The sequence below is a fragment of the Vollenhovia emeryi genome, unplaced genomic scaffold (assembly GCF_000949405.1).
Source record: "Vollenhovia emeryi isolate VEMERY1.0 unplaced genomic scaffold, V.emery_V1.0 DF939127.1, whole genome shotgun sequence".
NCBI lineage: Eukaryota > Metazoa > Arthropoda > Insecta > Hymenoptera > Formicidae > Vollenhovia > Vollenhovia emeryi.
The window spans coordinates 1,978,703-1,993,290 of NW_011967239.1; the positions used below are offsets into that span (position 1 = coordinate 1,978,703).

The 14,588-nt window shown below is 38.5% G+C and overlaps 5 protein-coding genes across 8 annotated transcripts; all 5 read right to left on the reverse strand.

Annotated features, from left to right (window-relative positions):
• Positions 1-921: 921 nt before the first annotated feature.
• Positions 922-2,803, reverse strand: LOC105568817 (odorant receptor 82a-like). Its single transcript, XM_012024792.1, has 5 exons — positions 1,997-2,803; positions 1,696-1,795; positions 1,379-1,489; positions 1,115-1,270; positions 922-1,054 (listed from the first exon to the last, which is right to left on the reverse strand). Exons 1-5 carry the CDS (start codon positions 2,782-2,784, stop codon positions 998-1,000), a joined length of 1,212 nt encoding a protein of 403 aa, XP_011880182.1. The 5' UTR covers positions 2,785-2,803; the 3' UTR covers positions 922-997.
• Positions 2,804-3,351: 548 nt separating this feature from the next.
• Positions 3,352-5,410, reverse strand: LOC105568816 (odorant receptor 82a-like). Of its 3 annotated transcripts, none has more exons than XM_012024789.1 (5): positions 4,517-5,410; positions 4,204-4,303; positions 3,993-4,103; positions 3,630-3,785; positions 3,352-3,432 (listed from the first exon to the last, which is right to left on the reverse strand). In XM_012024789.1, the coding sequence occupies exons 1-5, from the start codon at positions 5,320-5,322 to the stop codon at positions 3,373-3,375; spliced, it is 1,233 nt and encodes a 410-aa protein (XP_011880179.1). In that variant the 5' UTR covers positions 5,323-5,410; the 3' UTR covers positions 3,352-3,372. The 3 variants fall into 3 exon arrangements, with proteins under 3 accessions (XP_011880179.1, XP_011880180.1, XP_011880181.1); XM_012024790.1 differs by having other exon boundaries at positions 3,358-3,432; positions 3,619-3,785; XM_012024791.1 differs by lacking the exon at positions 3,352-3,432 and having other exon boundaries at positions 3,573-3,700.
• Positions 5,411-5,829: 419 nt separating this feature from the next.
• On the reverse strand, positions 5,830-8,185 carry LOC105568818 (odorant receptor 63a-like). Of its 2 annotated transcripts, none has more exons than XM_012024793.1 (5): positions 7,355-8,185; positions 6,762-6,861; positions 6,497-6,607; positions 6,182-6,337; positions 5,830-5,935 (listed from the first exon to the last, which is right to left on the reverse strand). In XM_012024793.1, exons 1-5 carry the CDS (start codon positions 8,161-8,163, stop codon positions 5,864-5,866), a joined length of 1,248 nt encoding a protein of 415 aa, XP_011880183.1. In that variant the 5' UTR covers positions 8,164-8,185; the 3' UTR covers positions 5,830-5,863. The 2 variants fall into 2 exon arrangements, with proteins under 2 accessions (XP_011880183.1, XP_011880184.1); XM_012024794.1 differs by having other exon boundaries at positions 5,868-5,958.
• Positions 8,186-8,397: 212 nt separating this feature from the next.
• Positions 8,398-10,813, reverse strand: LOC105568819 (odorant receptor 4-like). The gene is made up of 5 exons (XM_012024795.1): positions 10,022-10,813; positions 9,253-9,352; positions 9,023-9,133; positions 8,786-8,941; positions 8,398-8,731 (listed from the first exon to the last, which is right to left on the reverse strand). The coding sequence occupies exons 1-5, from the start codon at positions 10,807-10,809 to the stop codon at positions 8,678-8,680; spliced, it is 1,209 nt and encodes a 402-aa protein (XP_011880185.1). The 5' UTR covers positions 10,810-10,813; the 3' UTR covers positions 8,398-8,677.
• Positions 10,814-11,220: 407 nt separating this feature from the next.
• Positions 11,221-13,275, reverse strand: LOC105568820 (odorant receptor 4-like). Its single transcript, XM_012024796.1, has 5 exons — positions 12,467-13,275; positions 12,266-12,365; positions 12,018-12,128; positions 11,730-11,885; positions 11,221-11,487 (listed from the first exon to the last, which is right to left on the reverse strand). Exons 1-5 carry the CDS (start codon positions 13,273-13,275, stop codon positions 11,437-11,439), a joined length of 1,227 nt encoding a protein of 408 aa, XP_011880186.1. The 3' UTR covers positions 11,221-11,436.
• Between the last annotated feature and the right edge of the window lie 1,313 nt (positions 13,276-14,588).

Genomic DNA, 14,588 nt, shown 5'->3' on the forward strand with positions numbered 1-14,588 from the left:
ACCTCCCTCAATCCGTGCGGGCGTCTTAACCAGCTCGACACTGAGGCACTGTCGAGCTGGAAGACGCCCGCACGGATTGAGGGAGGTCCCAGGTTCGAAACCTGGCTGGGGTAATATTTTTCGCAATAAGTATTTTAAATAAGGGGGGAAGGGGGTTATCATATTAGATGCTAATGTATAGCATTATTGAAATAATTTATAAAGTGAATTCACTGACGATAACACTTCCACTTACGGGGATTAACCTGTGTTATAAGACTAGTATGTAACTGGCGCACAGGATAAGTTGGAAAGAATACGGTATATGAATTCACTTAATAATTTAATTTAACTGGCTACTTACACCTATGCCCGGTCCTAAACGGCCTCTTTAATTTCTAATTGATTTTATATCTTAAAGGACCTATGTTAAAAATTGTAGTACTTAATTTTAGTTGTCGAATTAACTTTTCTATACTACTAAAAAACATTTTTAACTTTTGCATCATAATTAATTTCTTGTTTTACATCAGAAAAACGAATTCATCGTTCTAAAAACTGTATTGAAGTAAAGAATGATTATATTGAAAAATAAAAACAATTATTTCGTTATCTATTCTTATATTATTAAGTTAGAAACTTTTGGATCTCACCACACAAATAGATGGTATCAGAAATGGAGACACACATATATGTATATGGTGCAATATGAATGCATATTTATCTCTATTATGTGTCTTTAGCGATACTGATGTATTCTAATTTTTAAGTAATATTTTTCACTCGTTATTTTATATTTCATATATTAGAATTTAGAAAATAATTATATTCTAAAAATATACATAATAGATGCTTCATATTTTATTGGCAATTTAAGTAATTTATAAATTTGTAATTTTTAATTTTTATAACTTTTAACATTTTATATATTATTCAAATATAATATATGTAAAGTTATATAGTGATAGCTACAGAGAATTTGCTAACGCTTTGTACAAAATGGTGTAATTGTTGTTTTCTAAGAAGCCGTCATGGTCCGAAGCATGTTTAGATATATCATGGAGGTTTTCATCACCTGAAACGTTTCGTAAATGTGTTAAGCTAAAAAAACTGTAATACACCTTTGTATACTCACATCACCGAAAGTTGCGATAGAAAGATGAACTAGTTTCCCTGCAGTTAATTTAATCACGCTACTCGATCGAGAAATAATTAAGATCATACCACGTGCCGTTTTATGAGGCAAATGATACCAGTTACTCATATAGGCTACTTCGCCTACTTGTTTACACTGTCAAATTATTTGTTCCATGGTAATAATTCATACATTTTTAAATTCATGCTCACGAATAATACACGGTAAAATTTACAGTACGTAACTTTACGGCTTATCTTTTACCTGTTCCGTGACTACTTCGCCAATGTAACAGAATATAAAAATGTTGAAAGTCATGGATATATATATAAGCATCATTGCTATACACGTTTGTTTCTCTATTACATTCCATCCCTGAAAATTTTCGCGGATGTGTTATATTTTACAATATATTATTGTTATTAAAAATACTATAATTTAAAAAAATGATATTAGATGAATGCAATTGATCTGCGATTAATTATTATTTGCCCGTCTTTCGCAATTTAGATTAAAATAAAAAGTCGTACGATGCTGATGTGCCTTAATTACATATTCACCTTTTTAACTTTTTAGCATACCGTAATGACGTAATATCCGAGCATACATAAGTTAAACGTACATCCTAGCAATTCCACAAAACATATCTGATTCAAAAGTGCTTCCATCCGCGCTACAAAACTGTAAATAATATAAATTACACATTTGGTATATTATTACACATATTTATTATTCTTCTTTGAACTCATTGATATTATTGAGAGAAGAAGAGAGAGAGTGCGCGCGTGCGTATGGGAGTGATATAAAAATCCGATACTTGAAAATGTAAAGAATTTTATTTTTGATACATGAAGCAGGAATAATATCCTATTTATGTACTACCTTAATACTCTCAGATGATGCTCCACAATGATCGCCAATTGATGTTGTGCCGCGCCTTGCTGCTTTCGATCGTCCAGCTGGTCCAGCCACTTCATCAGCACATTTAACTGGCCGCACGCGTGCATCGCAAACACCGCCGCGAGACTGCAAGCGCCGACCGTGACGGAATTGACGACAATGCTCGAAATGAGCTGCAGTATTAGCGCGATCTCGCCTTCCGGGCTCTGCTTGATGTCTATGAACTTGCTGAACGAGGGACACGGTAACACGTGCACCAACACGCTTATGTTGCCGATTTTCTCGTACGTTGGCGTGATGCCTTGCAGCACGCTGTGCGAGAATACGCCGCCGTGCATGAAGATTGCGCACATTCCGGCGACGAAACGGCCGACTTTGGCGTATCTCAGCATCACTTGCCGGTCCTCGAATTTCGTCACCATCTGCCAGTCAGTCTTCATGTGCTGCACGCAATGATGTATTTCGCGGCTGCGAAAGAGGAGGGAAAAATAATTCATGCCGCCCATGCACCAGTGGCTTAATGGACCCACAGCATGTATTTTTTTTTGCCCGTCCGTCTCCTCGAACAGGATGTTTAGGATACAGGGTATGACCGTGAAGCCTATCAGGGAGTAGCAAATGATAATCAGTATTGTCGAGACCACCTTCTCCTTGACTGTCGTCGTGACTGAACTTGGCCAAGCGCCCACAGGCGTTAGGAACCAACGATTCAACTGTATACTGTAATCGCTCGCATCCCGCTGCGGTTTGACAGGTTCACTATTATCCATGATTGCTCGCGGGGCGCGCAGATGCTACTGAATCGACTCTTAGATGCGCGTACAGTTGACAGGAAGTGGCGCCTGCGCCAGTGAGTAACTTGGTAGCGTAATAGGTAATAATGGGATATTTGTGCGTCTCGCCAGTCGATCGATACTCACGGAGTACGCTGCACTATTGAAGGGGCGTTTCGCAGAGGAATTGACTGCGAACACGCACTTGTAAAAGTATTAATTTATTGCTATTTAAAGCACACATGAAAGAGTGTGATCCTCTCATATATAATTCAGTTGGATATGTAAAGTTTAGTTACTGTTTCATTGTATTACGGAAATACTGGTAGAGAAACTCTTTTCTTGTGGAACAGTCTTAAAAAAGCAAGTATTTTGCATCTCGCGTAAGAAACATTTATCTTTTTAATGTTTAGCATCATTTTTTGTTGGACAAAACGCGATACTATCACGCATGTCTTTAAATAATATTAACGTCTTAGGACATATATTTACAGTTTATTTATTAAATATATTTCTTCTATTTCTCTATTATCTCGCATTTGATCTATACAAAATATATTTACAATATATGTTTGCTAACGTAGCTCACGTGGCGGGTGTCATCGTTCTTAAAATATTTAAGTATACCACAGAAGTCTTAATTACCTGAAACAACAAGGTCTTCCTTCCTATTTACGATATGATTAATCACATTGCGAAAATTGAAGCTTTAAAGCATTCGCTCACAAAATTATAAACGAAGAGAAATTGGAGGAAAATTTTATAATAATTCGTAAAAAAAAGTATTAAATGTTTATTAGCACTGTTATTATATGTATAAATGCCACATACGTTTTACTTACATCACCAAAAGTTGCGATAGACAATTGAAATAATTTTCCAGCGGTAATCTTGATAACATTACTCGATCGTGCTATTATCAAAATGAGACCAAGAGCAGTTTTGTGTGGCAATTCATACCAATTAGTCATATATGCCTTTTCGCCGACATTTTTGCACTAATAAATAAGTGAATATATTCTAAAGCCTTTCATATAAGCATTTTTTAACGTGAGGAGAAATTAAGGAACGTGACAAGATATTATACAAAACTCAAATGATTTATAATCAACGATTAATTTGCTCAACACAGGATAATTAGATTGCAATACTTTTAAATAGTAAATAGCATGTTTTAAAATATTAATTACATTTGGAGAAATTACCTGTTCCGTGAGAATCTCGCCGATGAAACAAAATATAAAAATATTGAAAGCCATAGATACGTATACAATAATATACGATGTTATTCTTGCTGCATCAAAATCACTCCAATTCTGAAAAAATCAGAAATTACATTTGACATATTTCATAGATAAGGAAATTACAAAGAGATTACTGATAACACATATTCACCTGTTCAGGTCTTTAGCATACCGTAATAGAGTAATACGCAAGTAAACACATATTCAAGGTGCATCCCACCAATTCCACGAGACAGATATTTTGCATGATGTTCTCCATGCGCGATATGAAACTGAAAAAATTTACAGGAAGATCCAGTTATTAATTTTTTTACGTACAATATAAAGAGAACATTTGTTTGAATTTGTTGAATGTCTATGCACATTTTTCATACAAAGATAGAAGTATTTCACTCTACGCCAATAGAAATACTTAATTCGTGACTAAATTGTGTCTTGTACATAGGAATGCGCAAACGTTGAAGTTCGATATTGAAATCAGGTACCTCAGCACTCTTAAATGATGCTCCACAATCGTGGCAAGCTTCTGTGCGGCAAAGTCGTTTTCTTTGTTCTCATTTTCCCCGAGATCGTTCAACCACGAGAACAGCATGCTAAGTTGGCCGTAAGCGTGCATCGCGAACACCGCCGCGAGGCTGCAAGCGCCCACTGTGACAGAGTTCACTATAAAACACGACAGCAATTCCACAGCCAGCATGATCTCGTTCGCGGGGCTGAATCTCGTGTCGATAAACTTGCTGTATATCGGACAGGTCATCGGATGTACCAATGCAGTTTCGTTGCCGATGATGACGGGCATGGATGTCATCGCTTTGGCCACGGTGAAGAGAAACGTGCCGCTTTGCATGAACACCGCGCAGAATCCGGCGACGAAGCGACCGATCTTGGCGTACCGCAGCATCACGTCCTGATCGTCGGTCTTACGAACCAGCCGCCAGTCCGTCTCCATGTGCAGCACGCATTCGCGGATGTCGTCGCTGCGCGTAAGTAGCAGCCAATAATTAATTGTGCCCATGATCCAGTGGCTCAGCGGACCCATCGCGCTCAACTTCATCTGAACGTCCTTCTCTTCCAACGACACGTACAACATGCACGGTATCATGACGACCGCTATGAGGGACAAGCAACCGAGCACTTGCGCTTGCAGAGAGACTCTCTCCACCGTCGACGTATTCGCGCGTGGCCAAGCTGCGATCGGCATCAGAAACCAACGAGTAAGCTGAAGGCTGTAATCGTTATTACGTCTGTATGTGAATTTTATGCTCGTCAGTACACGTTCGGAATACATCATGATCACTTCGCGGAGGCGCACAGTACACTGACTTGAGGCAACGGTGCACCGGCTAGAGCTATGTTCAAATGAGCGCGTGCGCGAATCTTTAGAGTGGTTTAATGAACGGGCAGGGTGATGTATGCTTCCTGACAGAGACGCATGCACATCTGATCGATAATTGCTACCTGCGGAAATGTAGCATTGATCGTTTGGGCGGAGAGAGTGCACGGAAATCGTCATGGAAAGATAAAGAATGGTACTGCTTCTGCCAAATTTTTTTTTTGCTATTGTGTATAAATGTGTGTAGTGTGTAAGATATTTGGAGAAAAGCGTTGGATCTCATTCAGGTATTTCTGTCATATTCATGACTTGATACATTTGATTTTAGATTAAACATTAATCTTTAATTTTGGGAAAATTGTTTTGGGCATCTAACTTTAATATACTCTTAAATAACGTAATTATAAAAATTGCATGGTGGTATAATTTCTATTTATTAAATATTTTTACTATAATATACTATCAGTTTTATACAAAATATATTTCTCACGTTTTCTAATTAATATAATTCACGCACAGGGTGTCTCATTGTTCGCAACATGTTCAAATATACCACGGAAGTTTTAATTACCTGAAACAGCAACGTCTTCCTTCCTATTTACGATATAAATTAAAAGTCCAAAAAATTTCAAGAGATTAGTCAAAGTAAATTCAATATATAATAATAAATAATCAACTTAAACGGAAAAATGCAAGCAGTATAGGAACACTAATAATAATTTTTATGAATAATTAAAAATATGTAGAACATATATTAAATTTTTATTAATTTTCATTAATATTGTTATATATAAAATGTAACATGTATATTACTTACATCCCCAAAAGTTGCGATAGACAACTGAAATAATTGTCCAGCAGTCATCTTGATAACGTTACTCGATCGTGCTATCACCAAAATGAGTCCAAGGGCAGTTTTGTGCGGTAGTTCGTACCAATCAATCATGTACGCTTTCTCGCCGACATTTTTGCACTGATAAATTCAAACTTAATTTTTTATTGTGTCCAGAAAAACGTAAAAAACATATGTATAAAGAAATATTACAAGATGCGAAAATTAAATACAAAATATTAATTTTCTCGGATGCATCTTTGAATATCATTTATCGCGAACTCAGTTTCCAGCTATTACCTGTTCTGTGAGAATCTCACCGATATAACAAAATATAAAGATATTGAAAGCCATGGACAGGTATATAATGACATATGACGTTGTCTTTGCCGTATCAAACGAGTCCAAATTCTGCAAAACGAAAGTTTAAGAGTTTCGATTAGATAACGAAGAATTGATCCTTTTCTGCTGATCGCTACATTGAAATCTGATATTATATATAATAATTAGCAAAATTGTAGAATGCAATTACATCACATATTCACCTTTTACATTTTTAGCGTACCGTAATAAAATAATATGCAAGTAAACACATATTCATCGTACATCCCAGCAATTCCACCAGACAGATATGTCGCATAACGGTTTCCATACGCGATATAAAACTGAAACGCATATACAGGGTGTTACGTAATACCCGCATCAACGCTTATTGTGGGATAGAGTGGACTAGACTAAGTCGAAAAGTCCTGTACCACTTTGCAGGTTTTGCAATAGTTAACGAGTTATTAATTATTAAAAATCGCTGCCTTAGGCCGCGGCCTAACAACTCTCTGCGCGCCTAGTAACGATCGATCGATCTCGCTGCACGTTTGAATTGGGCAGTGGGCCGGCCTAAGACAGCGATTTTTAATAATTAATAACTCGTTAACTGTTGCAAAACCTGCAAAGTGGTACAGGACTTTTCGACTTAGTCTAGTCCACTCTATCCCACAACAAGCGTTGATGCGGGTATTACATAACACCCTGTATGTGATACATATTTTTTCGTACATTCCACAAAAGGAGAGCTTATGTGGCACTGCTAAATGTGAGTGTATATTATTCATGTGAACTTTCTTTTAATGAAAATGCAATCTTAGACATTTAACGAAATACCTCAGCACCCTCAAGTGATGCTCCACGATAACAGCCAGCCTTTGCTCGGCGCCTTCGTTTCCCTTATCTTCGTCTACAACGAGTTCGTTTAACCATGCAAATAGCATGTTTAGTTGACCATACGCGTGCATCGCGAAAACAGCATCGAGGCTGCAAGCGCCTACCGTAACAGAGTTTACTATAAAGCACGACAGCCACTCCACAACCACCATAATTTCGTTGGCGGGGCTGAATCTGACGTCGATGAATTTGGTGTACATCGGGCAAGTCATCGGGTGCACCAACACGGTTTCGTTGCCGACGATGACTGCAGTGGTTGACAGCGATTTCCCTACGGCGAAGAGAAATGTGCCGCTCTGCATGAACACCGCACAGAACCCGGAGACGAAGCGGCCGATTCTTGCCTGTCGCATCATTACTTGTCGGTCCTCGAGCTTCCGAGCGATTCGCCAGTCTGACTCCATGTGCAGCACGCACTCGCGGATGTCGTCGCCGCGCGTGAGGAGTAACCAGTAATTGATCATACCCATGATCCAGTGGCTCAGCGGACCCATTGCGCTCAATTTCATCTCCATATCTTTCTCTTCCAGCGATACATATAACAGACACGGCACCATGATGATCGCTATTATGGACGTGCATACTAAAATGTGCACGCGCGAGGAGAGCCTCTCCACCCTCGTCGCCGCGCTCATTTGCGGCCAAGCGCCAATTGGCAGCAGAAACCAACGAGTCAGTTGAAGACTGTAATTGTTATCACTTCTGTCGGGGAGCTCGATGCCCCTTGTCACATGGTAGGAATACGTCATGATCGCTTCGCGGAGGCGCACGATGCACTGACTGTGGTGAACGGTGCACTGGCTGGAGCTATGTTCGAACGGGCGCCTGCGCGAATCTTTAGTGCGGTTTGGTGAACGGACAGGGTGATGTACTTGGCGAGAGAGACGCGTGCACATCTGATCGATAATTGACGCTCGCAAAAGAGCCGCGTTGACTCTTTGCGCGGAAAACGCGCTTCGAAGGGATTGAAATGTTTCGTACACATTAAAATACCGTCAAGAAATGAAATGTAGAAAATTATACTTTGAGAAGAGAATGCGAAGAATTTAAAGTTGCTCCAAATTGCGAGTTGCGATTTAATTCGCATTTCAGAAGAATCGTGTGATTTTGATTGCATACTACAAATGTGGCTTTTTAATACGAAAAAAATTATATTATACGAGTATTTCTTGACACGCAAATATTGTTGTGTGAGTGCTTTTATTTTAAAGATGCTGTACAAGTACAAACAAATGTTGAAATTCTTCTAGACCATGTACAGATTTACGTTGTAACAGTTCGTAAGATATTCAAGTAAACGAGAGACGTTTTGATAACCTGAAATGATAACGATGTACGAAAAATTCTGAAAAGAAATCCATTGATACTCACGTCACTAAAAGTTACGATAGAAAGTTGAACTAATTTTCCTGCAGTTATTTTGATTACGGCACTCGATCTTGCTATAACCAGAATCAAACCAAGAGCTGTCTTACGAGGTAAGCGATACCAGTCGGTCATGTATGCTGTTTCGCCAACCTTTTTACACTAATAAACATTGCACTGTTAAACATGTAAATGTTAACTTGCTAATTTAGCTGCGCTAATGGACATTGACGGCTTCTTTACCTGTTGCGTTAAAATTTCACCTATGTAGCAAAATATAAAAATATTAAAGCTCATGGATATGTACACTATGATGTACGCCATTATGCCCCTTCTATCAATTTTATTCCACCACTGAAAGAATCACGATGCGTGGAAAATAAGTCCCTTACGTTATAAATTCTTCCGATGTTACTAAAGTCTTGTTAAATTAATTTCAACTACATATTCACCTTTGAAGATGATTAGCGTACCGTAATGGAGTAATATCCAAGCATACATAAGTTAAATGTACACCCGAGTAATTCCACCAGACATATTTGATGCATAACGTCTTCGATGCTTGCTATAAACCTAAAATTAGAATTTAACGTGAACGGTAAAATCTTTGATATGCCATGAAAAAAAATTGTTATTGAATATTTATACCAAAAATACTCAAGGATTAGATCGACCAAGGCTGGCAGTTTTATTTAAATTTTACCACGACGTTTCGGCCAGTAATACTGGTCCTTATCAAGTGGATCCTATTGCTTGTGACAACGAAGCATATGGAAAATATAAAATTAGGCTAATCGTCATCGCACATAGAAATGTACATCTTTCCACGTGTCGTGTCACCAAGAGACACTGGTAAAATTTAAATAAAACTGCCAGCCTTGGTCGATCTAATCCTTGAGTATTTTTGGTTTTAATTACTGGCGATATAACAATTCCAAATTTGGTTGAATATTTATAGATACGTATTATATAATAAGATAAAAGCAAACGTTATAATTAAAAGTTTCATTCAAGTATTTTGTTAGTCTTTAAAATGAAATGGATTACAAATAAGATACAAAATAATTATTTAAATTTGCACGAAGTATTGTATATGTTAAATTGAATAGGCGGTTTGATTGTCACAAAAAAAAACACATTTCATATTATACATGAATATTTTTAACTATATTCATTTTTACAATGTATATATTTTTAAATTATGTATACATCTTATTGCCTGATATTTAAATCTTGTACTACCTTAAAACACGTAGATGATGCTCCACGATATCGGCCAGTTTCCGCTGGGCAGATTCGTTTTCTTTCGTATCTCCATCTTCGACGAGCCCGTTTAGACGTAAGATCAAAATGTCGAGCTGGCCGCACGCGTGCATAGCGAAAACTGCGGCCAAGCTGCAAGCACCGACGATGGTGGAGTTTACTATGAAACCCGATATCAGCTGCATTGCAAAAACGATCTCATTCGCCGGGCTGAATCTGGTATCTATCAACTTGCTGTAAGAAGGAAAAGGTAATTGTAGCATCGAGACGGTCTGATTATCTCCGATCGACACCACCACTGTTGTCAAACTGGACATAATGCTGTAAGAGAACACGCCGCTGTGCATGAATATCGCGCAGAAACCCGCCACGAATCGGCCGAGCCTCGCGTTTCTTGCCATGATTTCGCGATCCCGCGATTGCCTTATGATCCGCCAGTCCGTTTCCATATGCCGCATGCATCGATGTATGTCAGCGCTGTGCAGCAGTAAGGAACAATAGTTGAGTCCGCCCATGAGCCAGTGGCTCAGGGGACCGATTGCTCTTAGTCTCAGCTCGATGTCCTTCTCCTCAAAACATATGTTCAGCGCGCATGGTATCACGGAGAAGGCTACTAGGAAGTAGCAGATGAATATTAAAACTCGAGACACAGCCTTCTCACTGCTCGAAGTCGCGGAGGTTCGTGGCCACGCGCCTATCGGTTTTAGAAACCACCGATTCAGCTGCACACTGTGATCGTGGAGATCTTTAGCCACCGACCGACACATGGTGACTACCGCGACGGCACGACGTCTACTAATCGACTATTAGAGACAGGCTTTCTAAGCGCTGTGGCGTCTGCGCGAGGGAAAAAGATGGTCTACCGCGAAGGAGATCCGATCGATTAACCGGTGTCATCGGACTCATATTGTCTGGATTAACATCGTTGTGAATATGTCTATACATCCTGAGCCCGTGAGTGATCTGTATCAATCAGTTGTCATGCGTGATGTTACAACGCATATTTTTATTGAACTATTGCAGAAGAAAATACGTCGTTACGGAGAAGTGGAACTTTACGCTGACCGTTAATGCAATTTGTTGCATTGTTCGTTCCTGGCGCCGCTTTCTGCATGCGCGATGCGTGCATTGTAAGGAAAACTACAAAGAAAAGTAAAGGACAAAATAGCAATTTTTATATTTTGTGAATTTTTAGATGCATGTGAGTACATCTATGTGTATATCTATGTATCGTATGTTCTTTATATTGTACTTTAATTCTTTGTACACTATGATTTCGACAATTTTTGCAATGATTAGTCTTATTAATTAGAAAAGTGACATTACTGACAACTTCAGAAAAAAATTTCCTCTTGCGTGTGTATTTAGTTGACGCCTATTTTTCACGTAGTATGTTACATTACAGTACGAAGTATATTCAGATATGCCGCAGAAGTTTTAATCACCTAGAATAAAGAAACAATAGATTAACAGACTAAAAATTAATAGACTAAATAAAATTAATTCTCTAACAAAGCTTTTTGTATATAAATAATTTTTTTTTGCGCAGAAGCTTTCAGTTCAATTTTTTTTATAAACCGAAAGATTTATAATACGCGCGTTATTCAAAAGTGCAGTGGAGAATACAGAAAATAATGAGCTTCATGTTTGGTTGGAAATGTTCTATGTCGCCGAAATGTATACTTACATCACCGAAAGTCATTAAAGAGAGGTGAATCAATTTTCCAGCAGTAATTTTGATCACAATGCCGGACCTCGATATTATCAACACTATACCAAGGGCGGTTTTATGAGGTAAACGGTACCAATTAATGAAGTAAGCCATTTCGCCAACCTTTTTACACTAGAGTTAATGTCATAGATATAACGAAAACACTTTTGCGGATTAATTGAATATTTTAAATATTATTAATTATAACATAAATATAAACAACAACCAAAACAAGCAGTTTCGTGGTTCGCTTGCACGCATTACCTGCTCCGTGATTATTTCACCGATGTAACAAAATATAAAGATATTAAAAGATAGGGATATGAACACAAGACCGTATGTTGTTATAGCCTTCGTGTTTCTTGCATTCCATTCCTGAAATTGCGAAACGGTGTGCCACAAAAAGAAAAGAAAAATATTCTTTAAGAAAGGAAAGTGTTACGTAAAAACAAAGTATGCATTTGTTTTTCCAAAGGAAAAAATGTAAAAATTAATTCACACTTTTGTCGTACCTTGATAGAACAGAAGCCGAGCAAGCACAAATTCATTGTGCATCCAACTAATTCCACCAGACATATTTGATTCATGATTTTTTCGAAGCGCGATATGAAACTGAAAATACCATAATTATCTCAGTTTTCAAGCTCTGTTTATATTTGGTTATATATCGTAATTCTTGCACATTTATAAACACTGGATCAGCGGTATCTTACTTTAGAACACGTAGGTGATGCTCGACTATGTTTGCCAGTTTGCTCTCAGCGGTTGGCTTCCCCTTTTTCTCATCAACCAGTTCGTTCAGCCACGTGTAGAGCACGGCGAATTGGCCGCACACGTGCATTGCGAAAACTGCAGCGAGGCTGCACGCACCGACGATGATGGAATTAGCTATGAAACCAGACAGAAACTGTATCATCAGCACGATCTCGTTCGCTGGATCACGGCTGGTATCCAGTAGCTTGCTGTAGAACGGACAAGGCAGCCGTCGCGCCGAGACGGTCTCGTTGCCGACCATGACGATCATCGGCGTTAAACTGTTCACTACACTGTACGAGAACACACCGCAGTGCATGAAAACGGCGCAGAACCCGGCCACGGATCTGCCGAATTTGGCGTATCTGAGCATCACTCCGCGATCCACGTTTCTGCTCACCGCGCACCAATCGCTCTCCATGTGCTCGATGCAGCGACGTATGTCTTTGCTGCGCCACAGAAGGGAGGTATAATTTATTCCGCTCATAATCCAGTGGCTTACCGGACCCACCGAATTTATCTTGGTATCGAGATCCTGCTCCTCAAAGTAGAAGTACATCATGCAAGGCACAACCGTGAAAGCTATGAGAGCGTAGCATGTTATCTGAATGATTCTCGACAGGAGTCTCTCGGTGATCGTCGTAGTGCGCGACTCTGGCCAGGCACCGATTGGTTTCAGAAACCAGCGGTTCAGCTGAAGACTATAATCGTGTTCGTTACGGCGATTCAGAGCCGACGTTTGCTTGTCAGACTCGGATGCGATCGTCATGATCGTTCTTTCAAAGCGCGCAAGTTACTGAACCCTTTCGTTATCCCGTTTTTTGTGGAAGCGGAAAAGTCAATGTGGCGATTGCGCAGGTCTTTATTCAGAGTTGCGGTCTGCATGCAAGAGGCGGGACATTCTGCTAATCGATAATCGCTACTTGTTGCACCGCCAGTTGCAAGTAAAGACATGTAGATGACATGCGAACTGTGACGTGTGCAGTACATTTTGTTTCGCAAGTGGTCGTAGAGAATCGTGAACTTAATTTGTATAACGTATGTAATTTATAAAATTAATTTATCCTGTTGCACGGAGAGAAAATCACTTTTTTTTATATTAAATAAAGTAAAAACTGATGAAGAAGACATGCGAGAAGATCGACAAGTTATTACAAAAATGCATATTATGCGCAGTTTTTACATGTATAAAATACAGTAATAATTTTTTTGCAAAATATTTATTATGCTACAGATATTAAGACTCACACATGCTATCGTACAATATTTACATAGTTAGAGTTCTAAGCATATTCAAGTATGCCACAGAAGTTTTAATTACCTAAATAAATTAAAAATCCTTAAAATTTGCATATAACTTGTGACATGGTGTACAAGCATCATTTCTTCCATTCGATACTTACATCGCCGAAAGTTGAGATTGACATATGAAATATCTTTCCTGCAGTGATTTTGATAACTATGCTCGATCGTAAAATTATTAAAATCAGACCGAGCATAGTTTTACGCGGCAACTGATACCAATTTGTCATATACGCTGCTTCCCCAACTTTTTTACACTGTCGTGAGATTAAGTTTCTTGAATCAAGATGCCGTCCACTATTACATATCAAATGAGAGTGAAAGTCTACAAAATGTGACGATACGCCAAACTCGATTATTTTACCTGCTCCGTAACGAGATCACCGATGTAGCAAAATATGAAAATATTAAACGTCATCGACGTCAATACAATAAGATACGTTATTAAAGTGTTCGTACTTTCTTCGTGCCATTCCTGAAAAGTAGAACATGCCAGAATTGATATAAATGATCTGAAAGTAAAATATAAAGAAGCGAAAAGAATATGTTCATCTGTTTTAAATTACATATTCACCTTTTCAAGATTTTAAGCGTACCGTAATGGTGTAATATCCTAGCATACATAAGTTGAATGTACATCCGGCTAATTCCACAAGGCACACTTGACGCATAATTACCTCCATGCGTGAAAGAAACCTGAAATTGACTCAACAGTAATTTCTATCCGATGCATAGATCAAATAATTATTATTATAGAGAACTTTTTCAGGCAAAATATTG